The sequence below is a fragment of the Ceratotherium simum genome, chromosome 14 (genome assembly GCF_057802395.1).
Source record: "Ceratotherium simum simum isolate JZ-2026a chromosome 14, ASM5780239v1, whole genome shotgun sequence".
Lineage (NCBI taxonomy): Eukaryota > Metazoa > Chordata > Mammalia > Perissodactyla > Rhinocerotidae > Ceratotherium > Ceratotherium simum.
In genome coordinates, this window is record NC_141913.1 from 29,865,346 (window position 1) to 29,889,632 (window position 24,287).

Sequence of the window (24,287 nt, forward strand, 5' to 3'; positions counted from 1 at the left end):
CTCTCTTTCTTCTCTGTGACTTAAAACACATTCTTCCTTCTATCTGAACTCTCCCTCTTCACTTGTCTAGTTTCTACTTTAAGATACAGCTCAAGGGTTGCCTCCTCCAGGAAGATCTCCCTGATCTCAAAGAATGAGACAAGTGTCGTTTCATTCTGTTTCCAATAGACACCATTCTACCACAGCCTGTATATTATTGTATTGTAGTTGCAGACTTCTTTCTTTGCCTGCCTACTCTCCAAGGCTCATAGTTGGAGCACAAGGAATATACACCTCATAAATAAACAAATTCATGAATAGAAGCCACATACTCTTACATGCCGAAACTAAAGTACAAACACAAAGGGCGTTATGCAGGGCAAGAAATGAAAAAATGGATTCAACTGTTCATTCTTCAGATAGTGTTGAAAATTAGCTTATTGGGAAACTTTATTTCACTTAACTACGCACATAAACGCATGCACGCACACACATATATATATACACAAGAGGGCTTAAAAGGGAAGAAACACAGGCAACTAAAATTCTACCTAATGACTAATCCTCAAGCCCTGGGGAGTAACTCTTATTGGGTGTCTCAGGGCAAACACAATAAAAGAGGGTCTCCACTGACCGCGTACCCTTCCGAGAATGCTGCAGCTGAGCCAACCGAACACCAAAACCACTGTCGAAGCATGTGCAGTGAGGATCGGCTGCCTCTCGAGACTGCCTTTTCTGACAGAGGTTCAGTTTAGGAGATTCTTAAGCCCTGGCCTTGCCTGGGTCTTTGAAAAGCACTTACTGCTCCTTGCCAGCGATCAAACCAAAACCTCCGTCAATTTCTTCTAGAAAAACGCTACATGATCCAGCTGACAAAATGATGTATATTATGAATAATAAATTTCTCAAGGGCTTCAGTCCACGTTATTTACTACACAACCATAATTTGTAATTTTTACTTAAACACTGGCTCTCAACAAAACACTTAGAAGCACTTAGAATCTTATCCCTGAGCAGTCTGCGTCTGAAATTTGGACTGCTTAATTTTATTGCATGGAAAAAATTTTAGTATGCTTCTACCATCCACCACCAAGACCACCACCATCAGCCAAATCTGCAGTGATGATTGGACTGGGATGTTAGAAAAACACCCCAGTGGAAGCAGCAACATCATTGCTATTGGGGCCAAGCAATATCTGCCCGAAACCACTGTCTGGTGAAAGACACGTCCTCACCATGACTCCAAGAGAAAACACAACACATGTTATATATGAGCAAGGAAGTCCCGGCTGGGATACTTTCTTTAACCTCTAGAGTCTTATTTTTTTCATCATCTGATACACTTTACTGGTTGCTTTAGCATTTAAAATGAATTAAGTGCTATTAAACCCCATTTTTAGGTGGTTTCATCAGTATAGCCTAAGGGGATATAAAGCAAAGAGCTTTCTCTGGCAGAAATCCAGATGCTAATGGTGTTAAAATGCCTTCTTATTGCGTTTAAGTCAGTAGTTAGGTCAAGTAGACAAATATATTTTAGAATATGTTTAAATAAGCACTCCATTTAGTGTCTCTTTTCAACTCACACATTTTCTCCTTCTTATTCTCTTTCCTGGCTGATATGGAAGGTGACATAGTCACAGGCACAGTGGCTTTTGTGGCTGGACAAATTGAATTTTTCAGTTAAACTCAAGATCTGAGTCTAATGGCAACGATGATGATCAGGATGAGGATGTCAAGGATGCCGATAGAATGTTGCAGAGGACAAAGAGGATGAGGAGGGCAGTCAGTCCTCACTGTGTAGACGGGCATCAAGGAAACATGTGTCCCTGGACACTTGACTGCATCGTGTTTGCAGAAGTAAGAAACCTGGCCACCAATTGTGCACATAAATTTAGGTTTTGTTTGGTCTGTGACAAAAATGAGTCTCAAATCTCATTTACAGCTACCATGGTTTTGGCAGAGAATAATATCACTAAAGCAACTTAACAAGGACAGTGGCATTTTAATTGTAAGCATCTAACTATAAATGAAATTGGAATACATATTTTTGCAGAGAGTAGAGAGACTCAAAAAACGGCAGGAAGTGGAAGCCATAAGGAGAGATTTTTGTTGCTAAAATGATGTGTGCAAAATGGTGCTCCTAGACAAAAATGAGATATTAGGCAATCCTAAATTATGATGTAAAGGAAGCAAGGTGGCAAGTGGATGGGATAAAAACAAAGGAACTCTTAGAGCAAGCAAATTATGCCCAGAAAAATTAATCATAATCATGTGGTGGAAAATAGAATGAAAAATAACGAAAATGAGAATTTGATGTGATTTTTGTAAAAAGATGATGAATTCTATGAAAGGAAGGACAATTTTGAATACTTCCTTTATGGGTTCCTGTGCACCTAGCACTGTGTTGGGCAGAGTGGGCGCTCAATGAATGATTGTTCAGTATAGATGATGTGTGTATATATGGGTGCTTAGATGGATGGGAAGGACTCTGTCTATGCAATAGTCAGTACAAAATCAGGGATGAATCCTAAGATTTGAGAAGCAGCAGAGGTTAGTACCCTAAGGTGGAAAGTTCTTAGTGCCACACTGTCTCACACAAATGCTTGAATTAAGTTAACATATTCTGCACCATCAAGGGGAAATCGTTACATGGATGTTGCCCCTTGACAGGTCTTGGTCAGTATCTGCTAGAATGTCTTTTGAACATCCATTAAATGATTCACCCATTTACCATGGAAATGGTTTGAGGGCCAAATACAGAGTTCAGTTGCTTCTCTTAGAAACAAAAATGTTTGGATGAACTTCATTTGCTAGATTACACAGTTATTCAAAATGCCCATTTAGAAAAGATACCTGTAATCTCTCTTCTCTTCCTTTTCTGAAAATATGCAAAATAACTTTGTGATTCTGAGCATACTAACAGAATTTGATCTTAGATTATTATTCTCTATCTTTGAAATGTGTTGTGTCTCCTCCTTTATATTTATCAGATCTTCCCTTAACATTTCCAGTTCTATTATTCTTCTGGACTTATCTCAAGTCCTACCCTCCCTTCATTTCCCACCTCCTCACTCCTGCCTCTCCCTATCTCATGAAGATGAAGTTTTCCTTTTTATTCACTTTCTGTGTCCTGCACTCCCTGGTACCATACTGGCTGGTGACCATAAGTTTTTTCCTATGCTATGTGCCACCGCAGGATAGATACTCACTTCTTGGTTTACAGCTTCTTGCCAGTGACTTTGAGAATAGTAAATAACATGTATGTGTTTACTTGACCAGAAGATAAGCATTCAGTATTTTCTCTTCCACATCTTTTCTGCATATGATTTTTGGAACTAAGATATTTCCATAAAAATATAAGACTTTTAGCATTTCTTACACAGAAAGAAGGTTAACAAATATTTACAGTATATTCTCACTGGCTTAATAAGTTAGCATATGTGTGGACCTCAGTTGTATGTCAGTCAATTGTAAAATTCCATTGAATCCTCGAAACCATAAAGCTAAGTGAAGAAAATAACTTTTGTATTCTAATATAGTCCATTTGTGAAATTAAACTAGTTCTTCAAAACTATACAGATAACTCTTCGCTTTGAAGCACAGGGAGGAAATGTGTGGTTCCGGTCTGGAGATCTACTCCAGAAAGCTAGGTCGACAAACTTGACCTTCACGTTCACACAGCAGTCTATGGTGTATTTGAGATGGTTTCAGTGAGGTACACGGACATTCAGCAGCTTAATTCTCCTGGAGAAGCAGAAACTTCAATGGGCACAGAATTCATTTTCCCCCCATTACCGTAATATTCAATTGGACTAAATTATCCTGTAACAGCATTTGATCGTGCGGCTGCTGGATCTGGCTTCATTTACTTTAAGGTTAGTAAAGTCACAGCTTAAATTGCTTAAGAGTTGGCAGCATCAAAGTTCCCTCTCTTTTCTTTATTAACTTTTTTACTTGTAAAGAGTTGGAAACTGGCACAGGAATTGGGAGGTCAGTATGGAAGAAATACCACAGGTCATCACCTCTACTTTGGAAAGGTGAATGAGACAAGGATGTAAAAAGAAAAAAAAAAAAAATAGATGCTCAAGACTTTTCTTGTTTTAAGCCAGTTAATCCTCAAAGGAAAACCTAAACCATATTAAAAAGTATGAAAATGGTAAGAATAGTAAAATGAAAAACATTCATTTGGATAATTATTTTACTAAATGTAGTAGAGAATCAAGCATGGCATTAGTGTTTGTACTTTAGAAAAATATTATCATAGACCTTCCCATTTTCATTCCAAGTGAATTGAGGTGAATGTTCTAAAGGACATGAAGAGAATTATTCTCCCCTCTGTTGCACTTGGACTCTCTGGAACCAGACATAAAACTATGTTTACCTTCAGGAGATAGGAGAACCATGAAACTGAGTTAAATGAGAAAATCCAGGGATAATGAGGAACCTAAAGATGAAGGGAGTGGATGTCACAGAGGAAAGGCCTCAGGGGGATTCTGAGAGCAGAGGAGCTAGGCTATGGCAAGGATGTCCTCAGATAATAAAAGTCAGACCTAAAAGCAGGTTGAGAATATACACAGGAAAGATAAGGAGCTCAGGCAACTATTAGAAGCCAGAATAGGAAATAGATCTGGAAGGCAGTTCTGAGTGGCAGGAAAGTTTATTTCCTTCACCCAGAACTAGATTTAGAATCCAGGAAGGTGATTTTAGTACGTAATTCCTGTTAGAGTCTTAATGAGGTGCTGGGCATGAATGGCCTGAAAGATTAAAGCAAGATAAGTGTGTGTGTTTGTGAAAATAATGAGGATGGGGGCGGTGGTGGTGAGGGGTGGATGGTTGAGGAATGTACTTTCAGGACACAAATCTGGCTAGAAATTGATGCAATCATATGAATTTCCTACTTTGTCTCCTGTGCAATCATAGAGATGTTATATTTTATGCAGCACTTTTAGATATTTAAAAATTAGCAACAAATCCCATTGCCACCAGTCATGAACCACATCTGCAATTCAACCACTCAAAATAGCCCGGCACATAAAACAGAGTGCACCTTCATAAAAGTAGTCCCTTCTCCCCAGAAAGGTGATAAGCAATCATGAATCATGATGTATACAGACAGAGAGAAACCGAAAAGATTTTGTTCAAGAGCCTCAGGCCAAAAGCCTGCTCGTGAAAACTTCTCCAGGACTTTTATTTCCCACATAGAACACTGAGGATGGTAATTTTGAAGGCGCCATCAGAACGACCCCTTACTGAGCCATATCGCATTTGTGTATTTTAGGACAATAAAGGGCTGAACTCCCTTTCCTGGGATTTAAAAGTTGGGTTTCATGGAGTGCAGCTATTTCAAACCTGCAGCTGGCAGGCCTCGGAATTGATACGGTATAATAACACTGTGCTTCGGAACTGGGAGTTACTTGGGATGGAAATGGCACCATCGTACTCTTCAATGAGCAGCTTAAAGAAGATTTTAGTAATACAGAGCTGCAATTGCTCAGTGACAAAGGTACTCCCTAGTTGTACTTTTGACAGGGTTTAAACTCATGAGGGTACAGTTCATAGAACATAATGCTTCCTTCTGAGTTTGGAAAGATATAATAACATGCACAATCACAATCTATTATTAGGAAAGGCTGAATGACAGATGATGTCCAAAGATAGATAGAAATGCTATCAAGTACAAAGCAACAATCATGGAGCCTCTCTTAAACAAATTGTGTAACTGTGTGTATTTTTATATTTCTTTTACTAAACTTACTTATAACTATATATGGCCTTTGCGGCATGGGGATTAGAGAAGATTTCAAGGAAAAAATAATGATTGCTTTGCTTTGGCTTAACTATCCTTAAATAGAAAACTTCTGAAATTAAATCTACTAGTTAAATAGAAAGACATTTATTTAAGGAAAAATACTGCTCTCAAAATTTTGAAGTGCCCTAGGGCTCATTCCTGGGATCCTTTATCTCCTTCCATAGGTAATCTCATCTACTCCCGTGGCCTCAAATTCATCTATATGATAATGACTCCCCAACTGTATCTCTAGCCTTGACCTCTTCTCCCATCTCCAGAATATCTCTAAGGGATTTCTATTATGCATTTCAAATTTACCATGCTCAAAACAGAACTCTTCAATGCTTTCCCCATCCCTCACCCTCAATCTCCTCTTTCCTCAGTTTGTCTCATCTCCTCTAGTTAACTACTCTATCAACCAACTAAGCCTATGCTCAATCCAAAAAAAAAAAAGGAAGCATCCTTGAGTCTTCTCTTTCTTTCCCGTTTGACATAAAATTCACAAGCAGGACCTGACTCTGCTATCAAATCATATCTGAGATCTTCATCCCTGTTTCTGCCAACCTCATCTACTGATGCACTGTCATCTGTCCCCTGGGTGCTGCCGAGCCTCCTGACTCATCTTTCTGCTCCCGCTTTGTCCATTCTCTCACACAGTAGCCCAAGTAATCTGTAAACGTTGTGAACAGAATTATGTCTTCTCTGCTTAAATCCTTGAAAATTTCTTAATGCATTTAGAATAAAATGTAAATTTCTGACTCTGGCCTGTGGAGACCCACATAATCTGGCTCCAGTCTCCCTCTAACCTTATCTAATCTCCCTTCCCCTAGACCAGTACACTGAAGCCACAGAGCATTGTTTCTGTTCATGGGACATGCCAATACCGTTCCCACCTTAAGACTCATTATAGTTGAGGTTTTATCTGCCAAGAATGCTTAATCCCCTAATTTTTATGTGGCTGGTTCCTTCCTATAATTTAGCATTTCTCCGTTTTAATTCTCTAGTTGAGCTGGTCATTGCCTTTATTATTCACTATTGCACACCCAGTGCCTAGATAAGTGTCTGCCACATGGTTGATTCTCAATAAATATTTGGTGAATAAATGTCCTTCAGAGATCTTATGCTGATTCTATAACTACAGGGGTCACTGTGTTCGAGGCAATGAGCTTCTTTGACAGTCAGTTTCCTGATTTGTAAATTGATAAATTGGGACTATAACCTGATTATTTAGACACATTTCAGACTTAATGCTATAAGATTTTGTGGTCGATAATAATGCCACAACCTGCCTCTGATACAAATGACCAGATGGGGGGTATGGAGTAAAAGTAAATCAAAAATATGAATTTGCTCAATTTTTTTTTTCTATCTTGTACTTTGACTGCCAATTAGATAATTCTGCTAGTAGGCTATAGGCAATACTTTGGTAATGGTTTGACTGTCTCTAATTTTTTAAAAGATTTGTTTAATTCAGAAATAAAAATTAGTTGATTTTTTCTGTAGAAATTGAACTTTATATTAAAGACTATGCATAGCTGTTAAAAAGTATTGTATTTGAATAACATGCGGGAAGAGTAGGCATGGAGTAGGTTTTTGCTTAAATTCTACCTCTGCTCCTGAGTAGTGGCATGATTTTGGGGAAAAGTTTAACCTCTCTGAACTTCAGTTTCCTCCTACTATAAATGATAGGGTAATACTTAAGTTATAGAATTGTTATGAAGATAAGAGTTCCTAAGCAGTTCCTCACACAAAATAGAAACTCAGTTATTCCGCCTTTTCTTTCTTCTTGTTGATTCCATACCCTTCTACTCAAATATCAAGGTTTTTGTTTTTTTTCCCCTTGCTGTGATCAATGACTTCTTATTCTGACAGTGGTTCTGTAACCAGGCTGGAAGGGAATCATCTCAATGAGAAGAGCGGTGAGTTAAACTTTTTGGCACTTTGCTAAAGCCTCTCTGGAATCTTCTGGTAAAAGAGCCTCCTCTCAGTACCCCTGCAGCACCACCACGTATGTCCAAGCAAGAAAATTTAAAACTAGCTTGAAAGCTAAGGGAGGAAAGGAAACTCCTATGCTTATATTTAGTTTCTACCAGGACAAGAGAATAGACTAAAATTACACATAACCATAGAACTTCTTATCTGTAAGAAATTCTATTGTCTTTTGTCCAATGAGGAAGAGAGTTTTTTCAAAATTGATTGCTTCCCTTGTCTTATAATTTCTTGTTCTAAAGGCACTCAACTCTCTCCAAACTAATCTACGTATTGTATTTGCATAAATTTGTTCCCATACCAATCTCCCAGTCCTAGAATTCATTTGCTGGCTCTTTAGATTCCCATTTAAAAAGAATTTAAAGTTTAAAATTTTCAATTCTATCAGAAAATCATCTTTTAAGGAGAAAACAGAACATTGAACATATAATAGATTATAGAAATAAAATAGATAAAAATAAATAACTCTGATTTTCCATCTACACAAACAATCCGTGATGTTAGGTGACATGACTAGTTAATGACAAATTGGTGACTAGAATCAAGTTCTACCAATTCCTAGTTAATGTTTTTAATCACTACACCATAGGCCAATTTCTATTTGTGAAATATAATATACAATTCTTGCATGTGCAAGTGTCTGTAACCATGGTGAGTTTGTAGTCCTTTCTCACTGTTGTCTCAGACTCAAGCATGCTCCTCTCAGTGATGGAGGGCTGCAGTGGATGGTCCCTCTACTGAGTGAGCACAACCTTTGGGAAAAGAGAAAATTGGGATGAATTTACATGATGTAAGGAATATAATTGTCATTCAATTAAGAGCATCCATTCATTTTATTATGAAACATTAATATCAACAACAATATTTAATGCATTCAACAGATAACTGTCTATGGAGCAAAATATGATTAGTACAGTATCTAGTCCAAATAAGTGCTTAGTTATCATTATTTCTTTGTAACCCATACAATATATAACAGTGCTTTATAAGACATTTTTTCCTCATTCAATCCTCTCAGTAATTCATAGGGTTATTATTATTATTTTATTATTATTACTGTTGTTGTTATTATTAGTATCCCTAATTTAAAAGTGAGAAAACTTTACAAGGTATAAATATCATCTCTTTCACTTTGAACTAATAAGAGTTTGATGAGAAGTTAGAGATCATCTATTTGCATGTTGCACTCACGTCAATGCTACCCTCTAAAACTTTTAGGCAGAATGTCATACAGTCCCCATATAAATGCTTCCAGACTCAGGGATTCCAACATATAACAGAACAATCTGTTTTGTGTTTTACTCACTATAACCTTCAGAGGAGTCTTCACATAATGAGCCCAATTCTGTCTTCCAATAATTTCTACTCATTGATCTTACGTTAAACTCTCTCTGGAGCTTCAAAAAAATAATTTTAATCTCTCTCCTATATGGGTAAAATGGTGGAAAAACTGTTGTCAAGGGTCTCCTTCTCTTCTTCAGACAAAACATCCAATCACTTCAACAATGTCATGTCTGCTATGTTGTGCACTTTACTATCTGGTTGCCTTTCTCACTGTGCACTCCCATATATGGAGTGTCCATTTTTGAAAGTGGCAGTCAGAACTTTATAAAATACTTGAGTCATGAGCAAGATAGTGTGGAGCATAGTGGGACTCTTAGTCCCCTCAATCTTCAGCCTATAAACATCCTATGCTACTTTCAAATTTCAGCCCAGATGCCACCTCTTTGATGCAAACATCATCTTCACTCAGCTGGGGAGTAGACATCATCACTTTTATATTCACTAATATAGCAGATATGTCATCTACCATATACGAGGATCAGGTCCAGTTATTGGACACATTGTGAAGAACAAAACAAGCTTATTTTCTGCCTTCTTTGATCATACAGAAGCCAGACTTTAAGCAAATATATACAAATTCATGCATAATTACAAATTCTACAAAGGTGAAGAGCAGGGTATTAGGATAGTAAATAGTAGAGGTACTTGGATGGTGTATTTTATGTAAGCTCTGGAAAATATCTAGAATATATCCAAAGCATGTACGTGACTGTGTATGTTGGTGTGGCTGGAGTATGTGGCAGGCAGTGAAGGGGTTGGATGGGTAGAATGAGTATTTTGTGGAAAGAAAACATCAGGTCCAAAAGCCCTGAGTCAGGAAAGTGCTTGGCAATTTTGAAGAAAGAAGTGGAATTCAGCAACCTTGTTGTGGTGGGGAAGAGATAGAATGACAGGTGAGGAAGCAAGAGAAAGGAAACTTTCTCATGACATAAAACATTTTGCCTTATATACATATCTTATATCTCTATAAAAATGTATTCTCATCCAGGTTAGTGATCATACCTCATCTTCAGAGCCCTCACAATATCTGACAAGGTACCTCATATACCTGGGAGCCAATACAGATATGTTGACTTGAAATGAATAGATATTTCTAACTATTCAACATAACTGTATACTACCTACAGTTTTGATCAGCAATTCTTGGATAGTTAACATACTGAAAAGAATATTGAACGGAAGTGACCAAGTGTAAAACTCCATAACCCAACCGATGACATCTCTCCAGATTGACAGTGATCTATTGAAGAATACTTTTTGGATATGGTTGTGCAACTATCTTCACTCAAGCCCCAATTTCTCTATCTTACATATTAAGGAAATCCCAAAGAATTTTTCATTTGCTTTGTTGAAAATGCCATTAAGGAATTCCTCAAGTTGATAAGGAATATCTTAAAAAAAAACCCTACAGCTAATATCATATTTAATGATGAGAAACACAAAGCTTTCCCACTAAGATCATATACAAGGCAAAGATGTCCCCTCTTACCACTCCTTTTCAACATCGTACTGGAAGTTCTAGCTAATGAAATAAGGCAAGATAAGGAAATAAAAAGTATACAGATTGGAAAGGAAAAAATAAAACTGTTCATAGAGGACATGATCATCTATGTAAAAAATTCAAAAGAATTGATAAAAAATCTCCTGGAACTAATAAGCAATTATAGCAAGGATGTAGGATACAAGGTTAATAAACAAAAGTTAATCCCTTACCTATATACTAGTAATGAAAAAGTAGAATGCGAAATTAAACACATAATATCATTTACATTAGTATACCCCCAAAAATACTTATGTATAAATCTAACAAAATATATACAAGATTTATATAAGGAAAACTACAAGACCCTGATGAACAAACACAAAGCTCTAAAACTGATAGAGATATTTCACGTTCATGGATAGGAAGATTTAATAGTGTCAAGATACCAGTTCTTTCCAACTTGATCTATAGATTCAGCGCAATCCCAATCAAAATTGCAACAAGTTATCTTTTGGATGTTGAAACACTGATTCTAAAGTTTATATGGAGAAGCAAAAGATTCAGAATAGCCAACACAATATTGAAGGAGAAGAATAAAGTTGGTGGATGGACACCACCTGATTTCAAGACTTAATGTAAAGCTACAGTAATCAAGACAATGTGGTACTGGCAAAAGAACAGACAAATAGATCAATGGAACAAATGGAAGGCCCAAAAATAGACTCACATAATATAGTCAACTGATCTTTGACGAAGGAGCAAAGGCAATAAAATGGAGCAAAGATAGTGTTTTCAACAAACGGTGCTAGAACAATTGCACATGCACGTGCAAAAAAATGAATCAAAAAAGAGACTTTACACTCTTCACAAAAATTGACTTAAAATGGGTCACAGAACTAAACGTAAAACACAAAACTATAAAATTTCTAGAAGATAACATAGGAGAAAAGCTAGATAACCTAGGGTATGGCTATGCCATTTTAGATGCAATATCAAAGGCACAATTTATGAAAGAAATAATGGATAAGCTGGACTTCATTAAAATTAAAAATTTCTTCTCTGAGAAAAACAACATCAAGATAAAGAGAGCACAAGTCACAGTCTGGGAGAAAATATTTGCAAAAGACATATCTGATAAAGGACTCTTATCCAAAATATACAGAGAACTTTTTAAACTCAACAATAAGAAAACAAACAACCCAATTAAAAAATGGGCCAAAGACCTTAACAGAGACCTTACCAAAGGACATATTCAGATGGCAAATAGGCATATGAAAAGATGTTCCACATCATATATCATCAGGGAAATGTGAATCAAAACAACAATGAGATACCACTATACACTTATTAGAAAGGCCAAAATCTGGAACACTAACAGAAAATGCTGGCTAGGATGTGGAGCAACAAGAACTTTCATTCATTGGTGGTGGGAATGCAAATGGTGTAGCCACTTTGGAAGGCAGTTTGACAGTTTCTTACAAAACTAAACATACTCTTACCATACAATCCAGCAGTCTCACTCCTTGGTATTTATCCAAAGAAGTTAAAAACTTATGTCTACACAAAAGCCTACACAAGGACATTTATAGCAGCTTTATGTATAATTGCCAAAACTTGGAAGGAATTGAGATATCCTCCAATGGGTGAATGGATAAATAAACTGTGATACACCTAGACAACGGAATATTATTCATTGGTAAAAGAAAATGAGCTTAATAGCTTGATAAGATGAAAAGACATGGAGGCACCTTAAATGCATATTACTAAGTGAAAAAAGTCCAATCTGAAAATGCTACATATTGTATGATTCCAACCGACATTCTGGAAAAGACAAAACATGGAGGTAGTAAAAAGATCAGTGGTTGTCAGGGACTTATAGACATGGGGAGAAGAGAAGAATAAACAGAGAACAGAGGACTTTTAGTGAAAAATCCTTAATTTAGTGAAAATATTCTGTATGATACCATAATGATGGATACATGTCATTATACGTTTATTTGTCCAAACCCCTAGAATGTACAACACCAAGAGTGAACCATAACATAAACTATGGACTTTGAGTGATTATGATATACCAATGCAGGTTTATCAGTTTTAACAAATATACCACACTGGTGGGGAATGTTGATAATGGAGAGGCTATGTATGTGTGGGGACAGAGAGTATATGGGAAATCTCTGTACTTTCCCCCCAGTGTTGCTGTGGATCTAAAACTGCTGTAAAAAAAGCAGTCTTAGGGGCCGGCCCCGTGGCTTGGTGGTTAAGTGAGCGCGCTCCGCTGCTGGCGACCCGGGTTCGGATCCCGGGCTCGCACCGACGCGCTGCTTCTCTGGCCATGCTGAGGCCGCGTCCCACATACAGCAACTAGAAGGATGTGCAGCTATGACACACAACTATCTACTGGGGCTTTGGGGGGAAAAAAAAAAAAAAAAGCAGTCTTAAAAAAATTGTTTTAAGCCACAAAGACAGCTTTTTTTTTTCTATTTTGGTCAGTGGTTATTAAAAATTTTGTTTCCATGAAAACAAAAAGGTTAACATTTTGAATTTATAAGTCAAATGGAGGTAATAATCAATTTTCTAATATATAACTTGTCAAAATCTTTAAAAGAACACACTTCCTTACATTTTTCCCCATAGAACACCCCTAATCCCTTATGGGTTTCTAGTGATTCTTTGAACAAAATTTGACAAACATTGTAGTAGGTACACTTCTCAGAGAACTTTACATTGTCTTGAGAACGTCAGATTCCCTGTGCATGCTTTCAAACAATAGAGTAAAGTGATTTATAGAAAAGTAGTAAGATGAATATTGCAGGTAGTAAATGATAAAGGAGTCAGAGGATGAAAATGCTCCAAGAGCAATGAAATATTAAATTTGGAGTAAGTTTCATGGAGGAAGAATGTTTTAAGATCATTATATTATAGAACACAAAGCTTACCTGTGGGTCCAACAGAGGTTTCTGGGTCAGATGTGATCAACACCATTCCTACATCAGGAACTGTGGCTCCTGAAACTAAAGGCATTTTTCTCAGCCTTTATAAGATTTAACTTTTCCAAGTAGAAAAACAAGTCTTTTTCAAAATGATCATGAGAATAAACACTAAGAAGTACTTAGAGCCTCTAATGACAAGTATCGTGGTTCAAAGGCAGTGACTGATATAGGAGTAGGGCTTTGGTAATCACCAGATGAATTGGTCCTTTCTATGGTGTTATTTGAGAATCCCTGTCTACAACTTCTTTTCTTAACACTAGAGACTCAGCCCTCTGGATACAGAGGATATTTTGGTCATCATGAAATCCTCATAATTTCAATGCAGGATCAATATGACCTGTTCTACAAATTCAGAACAAGTATACAATTCAATTTTTGATTCTTTTCACTTAATCAAACTACCCTCCCCAATCCCCTAAGGGCAAGTATTTTTTGGTAATCACTTCCTCTCTGGAATTTCTTAGACATGAGAATTTATCCAACCAAGAGTTTCAGCTCTCTTCCACATGGCCAAGGGGAAACAGATTAGTGCTTGGGTTTTTTGTTTATTTGTTTGTTTCAAGGCATCACTCTGTAAACCCAGGCTTCCTACTTCAGTGAAATCATTCTCAATATTCAAAGGATGTTCTTGTATCCCAGGTCTTGCCCAGTCTGCAGAAGTACCTTGTATTGACTCCTTCCTTCCTTCCCTTGTTCTTTCCTTCCTTCCTTCCCTCCTTCCTTCCTTCTTTTCTTCCTTCCTTTCTTTTTACCATATTATTTCATGTTCAGCCATAGAGTCCCCATAGAAAAATTGGACAGTCCCCCAAATCTTTGTCCCTTGTAAGGGGGTTAGGGCACCAACCTAGGCTCCCTTTATTTCCAGTAACTTTATTTTGGGGAACAGCTTGACTTTCTGTGTCACTGGTTGGAGGAAAGGATCAGATTCCTCTTCATCCAAAAGCCACTGGCTCGTTATCCAAATTAATCCCCTCCTCCCCCTTCACCAACAGAAAGGCTGATTTGCTAAGTTCTCAATAAACAGAAGCTGTTGCTTACTAACATTATCTTGAACAGTCAGTGACTACTGCCTTATGTTTATGGTACTGAGAAGGGACATTCCTGAGATTCTTCTCTGATCACTGTAGGTCAGCTTTCAGGTTCCTGTAATCCTCACTCCTACGTGTAAGAGGGAGCCACATGCTTTTACTCTCTTCTCAAGGAGTTTTCTTTTAATTTCAGGTTTACGAGGCATCTGATGCCAAAATATTACTAGAGCAATAATACCTTTATTGCCTAAGGAAAAAAGTGGATAGGCAACTTTGGGGAGTTTAGAAGAATGGATGAGAAGCTACAACTAAAGGAGCCACAGGAGTATTCTAAAGGCAAATTTCTCTCTTTGAAGTGGTGCTGAAGACCCTCACCAGACTGGGAGCTACAGGCTTATTCTCTGATGTAATTTTTTAGATTATTATTATTCTCCTAAGGAAGACTTAAAACATTATTTACACAGGAACAAAAACAATCCTATATGAAGATAATCACTCTTACTCAGTAACATCCTACTCATTCCTCAATATTCAGCTTAAAAGACAGAGGCATGATACAATTTAGAGGATGAGTGCAGACACGGATTTGATGTAAGTCAGGACAGGGTCTTATTAGCTACTAGCACAAAACATTACTCAGCTGATCCCTCAGATTCCTCATCTATAAAATCAGGAAGTACTAACTACTTTTAAAAATTGCTGTGAGTTAAATGATTAAATACATGTGACTATATCTATCTATCTATCCAGATATATATATATCCAGTGGGCTTCCACCTTGACTGTGATTTAATCAATTTACTTAACCTCTGTGCCTCAACTACTTCAAGGGATTATTAGGAAAGATTATTAAGAAGGTGACATGTACCTTATACATGTAAAGCCCTTTGAGCAGTGCCTGGTAAGTGTGCATGATGATGATGATGATGATGATGATGACATTCATGATGATGGTATAGTCACTGCCTGGCTTATAGTAAACAACAATTGTGATCTTTAATTTACATCCTCAATGAATGACTCTAACTTAAGAATCCATGTTTGGTGATTTGTAGTTCACTGCCTAATAAATCATTTGACACCTATCTTTGCGATGCCATTAGATATATACAGGCAGGAGCAAAGCATATAAGTTGGACTAGAAAGAGCATTGGTCTTAATATAAAGAGACCTGGTTTCTAGTCCACACTGATACTTTTTATGAGATCTTGGGATAGATTATTACTCTAAATCTGATCAAGTATATGCTCATTACTTCTGCTGTCAAAACTCAGTTCATCGAGGGACATTATAGCTCCTCTCGTCCCCTACACTCAAGCTGTCTCCTAACCTTAACGTTTCTGCTTCTGCTGCCACTTCTTTCTTCTCTTTATTGCATCCACTTCAAATTTGAAATGGCTCATTGACCACATCATGAGTGTTTCGGAAGGGATTTCTCTACCAGGCCATCTCATAGACCACTGACCAGTTAGATTGGCTGGCCTTGGAGCTAGCACTCTGAACAGTCCAAGCCGCTAAAAGGAGAGAGGTCCATCAACACAGAATGGAATTTAGAGGATTCTCTGTTCGCAGGGGTGATGTGAGCAAACATTTTGCTTAGAAGGCAATATGACTAATACGTCTAAAATGAAGTTTAATCCTATATGCCTGGGTCTACATTTGGCACTATATAAAAAATAAAGGTGAATGAGACATAATTGTTTTGTGTGCTTAAGGAGCTCATGTTCTAGTGTGTTAAACAGAAATTTCACACACAATGAGAAAAAATCGGTGTGTAACTACTGTGATAAAAGTATGTGCTCTCTGCTAGGGCAAAATAAAGGAAGACTTAGCTTGTTTGGATGTCAAGCAAAGTTTACTTTATAGGATGTGATGCTTGAGCCTGAATTTTGAAAGATGAGCAAGAATCAGAAAGAGAAAAAATAGTGTAGGTAAAGCCATTCTGCAGCACAGAGACATGTGTGAACTAAGGCAAAGAGGCGTGCAGAGCACTGGGAGTGTGTGTGTGTGTTGCCCTACAAGCAGTTCAGCACTACTGGGCACCCAGAGAGTAGGCAGATGATTGATGAATGTATGAGAAGAGAGTGTGAAGAGAAAGAAAAGGAAATTGTGGGAGTTGGTGGAGGTGGTTAAAGACTCAGAAACTAGAGAGAGTAACTGATGGATCTAGATCCTAGAGGAAATGAGCCAAGAGGGGATTAAGAGAATTCCTGGGTGGGGTGCCTTATAGCAGATAAAGGGCCTCTCTCCTTTGAGACTAGAGGTAAAGAGAGGATCACAGGTACGTAAACATTTAGATTGGGAGCAAGGATTTAAGGTCCATTCTGCCTAATGGCTTTATTCTTCTGTGAAGCAGTTGAGAGGGTTCACGTGCTGTAAGGGAGGATACTGGCCATGAGAACCTTGAGGAGAATGCCAAAGTCTGGGCATAAGTCTGGGCATAATCACTAAAGATACTTGGAAAGGAAAAAGTAGCTAGGGGGAAATCAACAAAATAACCAGTGATTAACAAATAACCAAGAGTAAATAAGGGCCAGCCTGGTGGCGTAGTGGTTAAGATGGTGTGCTCTGCTTCAGTGGCCCGTGGTTTGCAGGTTCAAATGCCGGGCACGGACCTACACACCACTCATCAAGCCAGGCTGTGGCGGCATCCCATATACAAAATAGAGGAAGATAGGCAAGGACATTAGCTCAGGGCTAATTTTCCTCAGAAAAAAAAGGAAGATTGGCAAGGGATTTTAGCTCAGGTCCGATCTTCCTCACCAAAAAAAAGAGTAAATAAAATATCAGGCAAAATAAAGGGTCCACTGAAGATTGTATGCTAAGACCTTAGTGACAACAATAAGAAAGACTGGGTGATTTTTCACCAACAATGTCTTGTTCTCTGGTTCTAGGAGGAGAGATTGCAGATTGTGGTATTGATCTTTCCCTGCATCTCTCCAGAAGTTCTCAGTTAGTGATACTTTTTCCGGAAGAAAATGTGGAGGGTCTTAATAAGAATGATTCAGAGATCAACCTTGGGGAAAAGCTGAATGGGGGGCAGTGGGAAGCCGATTTCCAGGATAGTGTAGGGGATCATTGAAGTGGAGGGCTTTATGAGGTTAGAGAACTGGCCCAATATGAATGACTATTAGAAAGCTCTAAGGATGAGGTTATGTGACAAGTCCATACTGTAGTATGAGATTGCAGGAATTACCGATATGATAATATTGCTGTGGCTGATGCTACAGGGGTCTAATAATAATACTAAATAGATCTAATATTCAAACAGAATAGGAGAGAATGCAAATGACAGAAATCCTTCGACTCTGCCTCCCACCTCATGATCTGTCATGATCTTTTTGAGGAAGGATAACTGTCAATGGCTAGACTTCTGTTTAATATCTTTTTGTTGTCCCCCACCTTCCTGCCACCCCAATATTGCTTTGGAATAGCTTTGCCTTGGGTCTTGTAAAATCCCTAATAAACAAAATTGTAGACTGTGAAGCTATACTCTATTTGGTATAAATAATCAAGGTTAGTTAAGATTTTTACACATATTACATAATTCCGGGGGGCAGGGGCAGGAGACGCTGTTTCTTGCCCTGGTATATTTGGTGAAATTGTGGATCAGGAGAGAGTAAAGGAAACAGGACCCTAGACAAGATAAAGAGATAAGCATCAGCAACCTCTAATGCCTGCCCCTTCTGTGACAAAGGTTGCCATGGTGCTGGAAAGGGATAGAACTGGTGGCAAACAGGAGAATCTACTGCATTATGAGTGATTAAAAAAAAAATCTTTGAATATTTTTTTCTCTCTGAGTCAGGCTTGGTGAGAAAATTTCCTGACTCACAGTGTATTGTATGCTCTGTTAACAGTAATGTTTTCCAAAACACCATACACCAGAGTAGTCTGCTTTTGCTATTTAATCCTGGGACTCTTCGGGGAAGCAGCTATTAGCCTGCTGCATATAGTTTCTGGTGATAAAGATTTTTGATGTACTATACGATTTCCAGGTGATGACAAGGTCAAAGATGGGCCCCGGGTGTAGATCACCAACACGGTTTAGAGATAAAGGACCCCAGCTTTTAAGCTGTGAAACAACCTTTGCCCTTTGTTTTCAAGTAAGTAATTTCTGACTGATCACAGTACATACTGTAGCAACATTTGGCTGTATCCTCTGAAGGAAAATTCCTGTTCTGGACCAAATGGTGCAGCAGCGAGACTGTTCCTGCCAAAGTGAATTTTTCCCTTCTTTGTTCCTTTTGATAATCCTGACAATCTTTTGTATGTACACAGAGCTGAAAGCTATAATAACCCCAATTTTATAGATGAGGTAACTGTGGCTGAGGGACAGAAAGAGCCTTTCCCCGAAGTGTACAGGATTGCAAGGGAGCTGGAACCAAAGTCTCAATCTTCAGATCCCGCCGCCGTCCTGCACAGCCGGCCTGGTTCCTGGGAGCGAAGACAAGTGTTTATCCATGAGTTTATGCGCGTGTGTGTTGTGTGTGTGTGTGTCCTGTGTGCACTAAGGCCTGGAGGACTTTTGTCACCGTCCAGAATCACTGTTCTTTAACAAGACAGTCTCCAAGAAGCTAAACTCCCCTTGATTTTTTTTTTTTTTAAACATACTAGCACATCTGTGTGCGAAGAGAGGATGTGGTGTGCGGAGTTGCAGCGCCTGACCCTAGAGGCCCCGCCAGCTGCGTCTGTCCGGCTTGCTCTTCTGCTTGACCTGCGCTCCGGGGAGGCGCCGGGCTGTTTAGCCGCCGTATCTCCTGGCAATCTGTTCGGGAAAACAGAGCGGAAGCGCTGCCGAGGGCTGCGCCAGCTTCAGAATCCTGCTGCCATCTAGGGATGAGATGGAGCGTGTTCCCGCGCGCGCACGCGGAGACGGAGCGCCGGCCTGGGGCGGGGAGCATCGCGGTCCCTACCCCGCCGGCCCGGGCGGCTCTGCCCCGCGAAGCGCCGGGCACCCCCAGCGCAGCGCCCTCGCGCCCCGCCCCTGCCGCGGGGGACCCCGCCGACTCCACAGGGCCTGAGACTCTGCGTGGTGGAAGCCGGGGAACAAGTGGAAACGCAGACAAAAACAGTGAGAAGGAAGAAAGAGAGCGAGAGAAAACAGCTGGGGAGCATGGGGCAGACGCACTGCGAGGAGAGGAACAGAAAGGGGAAAGGCAGCGGATTGACAAGGTCCATCAGCCAAGCCAGACTGTGCCTTACTAAGGTGCAACGCGTGTGTTTACGGAACTGGGCACTGTCAACATGCGGGGCTCACCACGCAGCTTAACCAGGTCCAAAGCGTCAAGCTACTTTATTTTCCATATATAATTTTCAAGGTTTCGTCTTGCAAAGGAGATAGAGGCGGACACCGCCTTTAGTAAAGATTGTATAGCAAATCTGGGCAGAGGAGATTTATGGAGTTAACTTGACGACACGGATTGCGCTGTGGTGTAAGCATCGCTCTTTTCTACAAACAGAACAATGGGGCTTTCAAAGAAGCGAAGGGGAGAGGGTTGACTAGAGCAGAAAGGAGGAGCGGGATGAGGATTGGGGAAGGGGCCCCGCTGTTGACTGGGAGGCCCTGCTGGGAAACTTCAAATCAAATTCTTTCTGAAAGGAAGTGTTATTGAAAGTAACTTTAATCCTTCCAGCCAGACTGCTCATAAAAGCATACAATTAAGTCAAACAGATGACAGGAGCATTTTCTCCCCTACCTGTTTCCCCGTTCTGAGAGTAATTACCACAGGCTAGTCTTGTCTCATTTTGTGCAAGCAGAGGCAGAGTGCCTCGGTAGGTGCCAGGTTCTTTCTTACTCCTCTGCCTCTTCCTTCCCCACTACCCCACCCCAAACCCGTTCAGCTCTCGGTACCAACCAGCCTGTCTTGCAGATCCAGCCAAGAACAAAGGGGCGAATTTCAATATTTCCTCTTTGTGCAAGGTTAATTGAAAATCAAAAAGTCACTTTTCAAATGTCATATTAAACCCGCCACTGCATCAATTTCTTTTTGGTTCCCATCTCCATAGGCAAAGGAAAAGTGTTTTGGGGGATGATGGGGAGGCGGGGAAAGTAGGGACACAATGAAGAAAAAGAAGAAGAAAGAAGTGAAAGGATTTAAAAAAAATCACAGACACACACAGACTTTGATTGCAGATACGCTAACGTGCAGTGGAAAATTGTTTCTCAGAGTGTCCTCAGTCAAAGGCAGACTTTACATTCGACACTGTTACTTGATATTCCAGAGACAGAATTGCATCCTAAAGCTAGGGAGATTAGGCCTCCATGTTTTTATGTTTTAGTAGACGGATCACAATATGATTGTCATAAATGCCGTGTTTTAAAATCTTAAAGGGTAATGTAATAATCTGACCGTTTTCATTCCCCCTTCCCGCTTTTTATTCCCCTCTGAAACAGGCATGCACATACATGCTGTGTGCACAAACACATCCTCAGAGCAGGGACACAGCCACGTGGACTTCAGATTGTTCAGTTTTGTCAGAGTATTTTGGAAGCTTTGGGCTGGAGTTTAGTGACTCAGCATTGTCAGCTTTGTTGTTGCTCCGTTAACTGTTCTCTCTCGCTAGCTTTCCTGAGACTCAGTTTCCTCATCTGTAAAATGGAGCATCATATCTGCCTCCTAAAATCACTGCACATACTACGTGAGGTATCACATAACCAGAGCAAGCACGTATTAATTCTTTACCCAATTCTCAGGTCCCTTGGGCCTTGTCCCTGATTGAGTGATTGGACCAGTTCAATTTTTTGGAGCTGGAAGCTGGTCTTGTTCTTACTAGTGTTCCCGAGGTCTGTGGAATGGCCAGGGATAGGACTCTGCTGCCAGGCTTCATCGTGCCTACTGTCTGTGTGTCCCCCGCGCTCCTTGCTGCTCTGCTCCCCTCACTCGCCAGTCCTCCCTGAAGCCAGTGACTTCACAGCCCAGTTGCTCTAGTCTCTCTGTCTAATGCCTGCTACCTTATTTTCCAGATACTGGGTTGTAACCATCCTATGATGCATCAATGAATCTTCTCCCTAAGGATCATACTAATCATAATAGGCTTGTCTAGGGGGAATCATTTGATTTGCCACAGATTGAACTTTTTAATATACCTACAAATAACTTTTTAGCCAGACAGGCGGGGTAGAGAGGCAAAATTATGGAATAAATTCATTCAAAGATAATCCACTTGCATAGGATGGGCCCATAAATCTTCTTTCCTTTTCAATAATATTGTATTGTTGAGGGGATACCAGATGTGTCCACTAACCCTAAAGGAAAGGTAGGTGAGAGGAAGATGGTAACTGTCTAATCTTATTAGAATGTATTTACAGAGAGAAGTGCTCTAGAACGTTGGCCATCTAGCTTGTGTCAAAATTGTAATGCATTTTCTTCACTGGTAAGATTAAATAGATACACACTGTGTTTTATCTCTTGAATTTCTACCACCTCAAACCTGTATAAATATGCCCTGTGTCCTGTTGGATCCCTTCTTAGTTAAAGGTCTTAGTTGAAATATTCCATTTACTATGTAAGTTTTCTTAGCATGCCCAGATACCACTGAACAATTTTTCTTTCAGCAGCATTCATTCCCATGTAAACTTCTATTAGAATATCTGTAACAATTTATTGCACATATTTGTTAAAATATATATGTCCCCTCTCCACTCTCTAAATATCTTGAAAACAAGGACCAAATCTTCTATCTTTCTCATCCAAGAATTTAGGGATAGAGCCTTAATAACTGTTGGAAGTTGAAGAATTATGAACAAGAAAATGGATCTTGGGCTGTATCAGCATAATATCTAGACAATTTCCAAAGCAATTTAGTGATAAAAACCAAGCTGATGTTTGTGTTGGGCCAGCAAAAATGTAGTCAGATGACTGGATGAATTAATACCTTCAAACAATTGTTAGAATTTGTAGATGTAATCTAAGTTGACAAATATGCATGTGAATCCCCAAATATTCTTTTATCTGATGAGACTGTTTACTTAACACAGGGTTACATTGAAAATGTGCTGGCATGACAGACTATTTTCTCAATCCACTACCGTTTCTTAATCTTACCCAGCACTCCCCTCTCCTAACACCACTCCCAAAAAGAAAGATAGAGAGAAAGAGAGAGGGAGAGAGGAAGAGAGGGAGGGAGGGAGGAAAGAAAAGGAGAGAAGGAGGGAGAGAAAAAAAAGAAATCAGCTATATTTAACTGATAAATCTAGTCTGGAGTTGGAGTGGAATTCTGGCAAACTAGTTGGACAGCTCTAAAGAACATCTTTTAAATCCCTACCTTTAGAACACTGGCATGCTTAGAATAGTATATTATAGTTCCTTATTACTATTGTGTTATATTTCCAGAAAGAGATTCTTTAGAATCTTTATAAGGCTCTTATGAATATGAATTGAAAAATAAACCCACGAGTACAATTGATTTACAATGTTAGAACTGGGTATTGAAATCTATGGTTATGCACAGTGAGGAAAAAGTCTGAGAACTTGGTTTTAGTAAAAATGAAATCTTGCCCTGACACTTCCTATAATCTATATAACCTTGAGCAAGGAACTAAATCCTTCAGATACTCATTTTTTTTTTTCTGGGCAATGGTATGATAATCCTGATCTAACACATGGATTATGCTAAGAATCAAATGAGTCAATATCTGTGAAATTGTTGTGAAAAAGTTATATGCACAACAGAACTAGAAAATGGCATTTATTATGCACTATATTTTAGTAACCTATGAGAATATACTGAATGCTTACTGTATGGTGACATTTTTTGCTATTCTGGGGACAGGACCTGGCCTGCAGTTAGCTCGAATCTCTTATACAATAAAAGAGGCTAGATCAGAGTTTGCTGTATTACAAATAATTTTTTTATTATGTTCCAGTGGTGCATACACAGGCTAAAATCTCAAAGAGCCATTCCCGTTGAGAAGATGGATATAAATGCTGCACGGTGAGAGAGAGAAGGGAGCTGTGTTGAAGGTGGGACAGCCAAGATTTGCCAGACCGACATCTTCTCGGTCTCTTCTTACGTATGTTGCAAGCGTTTTATTTCCTCCTCTCACTTTCTCTTTTCAAAAATCTCTGTATCCCCCTTACTGCTAGTATTTTGTGAGATATTCAAAATGTGTATTTAATCCATCCAAGTTTGTAGTCTCCGGTGTCAAAGCTTCTGCTTAATGCTGAGTTAATGCTCAGTCGTGCCAAAGCTTGAAGCTTTCAACGCAGCCCTGAAACCAGCTGCGACACATCACTAACGCGGAGGCTTTGGCTCCAGAGACTGCTGCCTGCATGGAGTAAATGCATCATTTTTTAAAGCTTTGTCAGTGCAATCTAAAAGCTGTGTAGAGTGTAATTGGGGATCTTTGAAAAAAAATTATATCTGAAACCGTTTTACAAGAATCATCTGGGGAGGCTTGGTGGAAACTTTGTCTTCTAAACATCTCACTGCCCCAGAAACAGGTCCATCACTTTGGGCTGGTTCTGCTTTTGATCAGGTTGTGTTTCTTTCCTTCCCTCAGCCATCTTTCCCTTTTTGTGAGCTGAGGTGAATAAATTTGATGAGGCAGACATTTTTTTCTGTCTGTAGTCTTAGAATTACTGATCTTGGGAAGAAGAAGAGCCTGGGATATCCCAACCTCGGCCATTGCCGCTCCAAGTGTGGTCCATGGACCAACAACATTGGTATCTCATAAAAGCTTA

At 39.2% G+C, this 24,287-nt stretch overlaps 1 protein-coding gene across 9 annotated transcripts in view; it reads left to right on the forward strand.

Moving 5' to 3' along the window:
- LOC147915291 (uncharacterized) overlaps nt 1–24,287 on the forward strand; it is a 249,875-nt gene that overhangs the window by 76,125 nt on the left and 149,463 nt on the right. For 2 of the 9 annotated variants that reach the window (XR_015554306.1, XR_015554305.1), the window contains exon 2: nt 23,471–23,567. The exons of 4 other annotated variants lie outside the window; for them this stretch is intronic. Coding sequence is in view for 1 of the 5 variants with exons in the window: in XM_087439162.1 (XP_087295288.1) it covers nt 19,219–19,438 (220 nt within the window). In the remaining 4 variants the exon portion in view is untranslated. Of the gene's footprint in view, nt 1–19,218; nt 19,478–19,613; nt 20,037–23,470; nt 23,618–24,287 lie in introns of those variants that run through there. 3 more of the 9 variants (XR_015554304.1, XR_015554303.1, XM_087439162.1) reach the window with 3 other exon arrangements.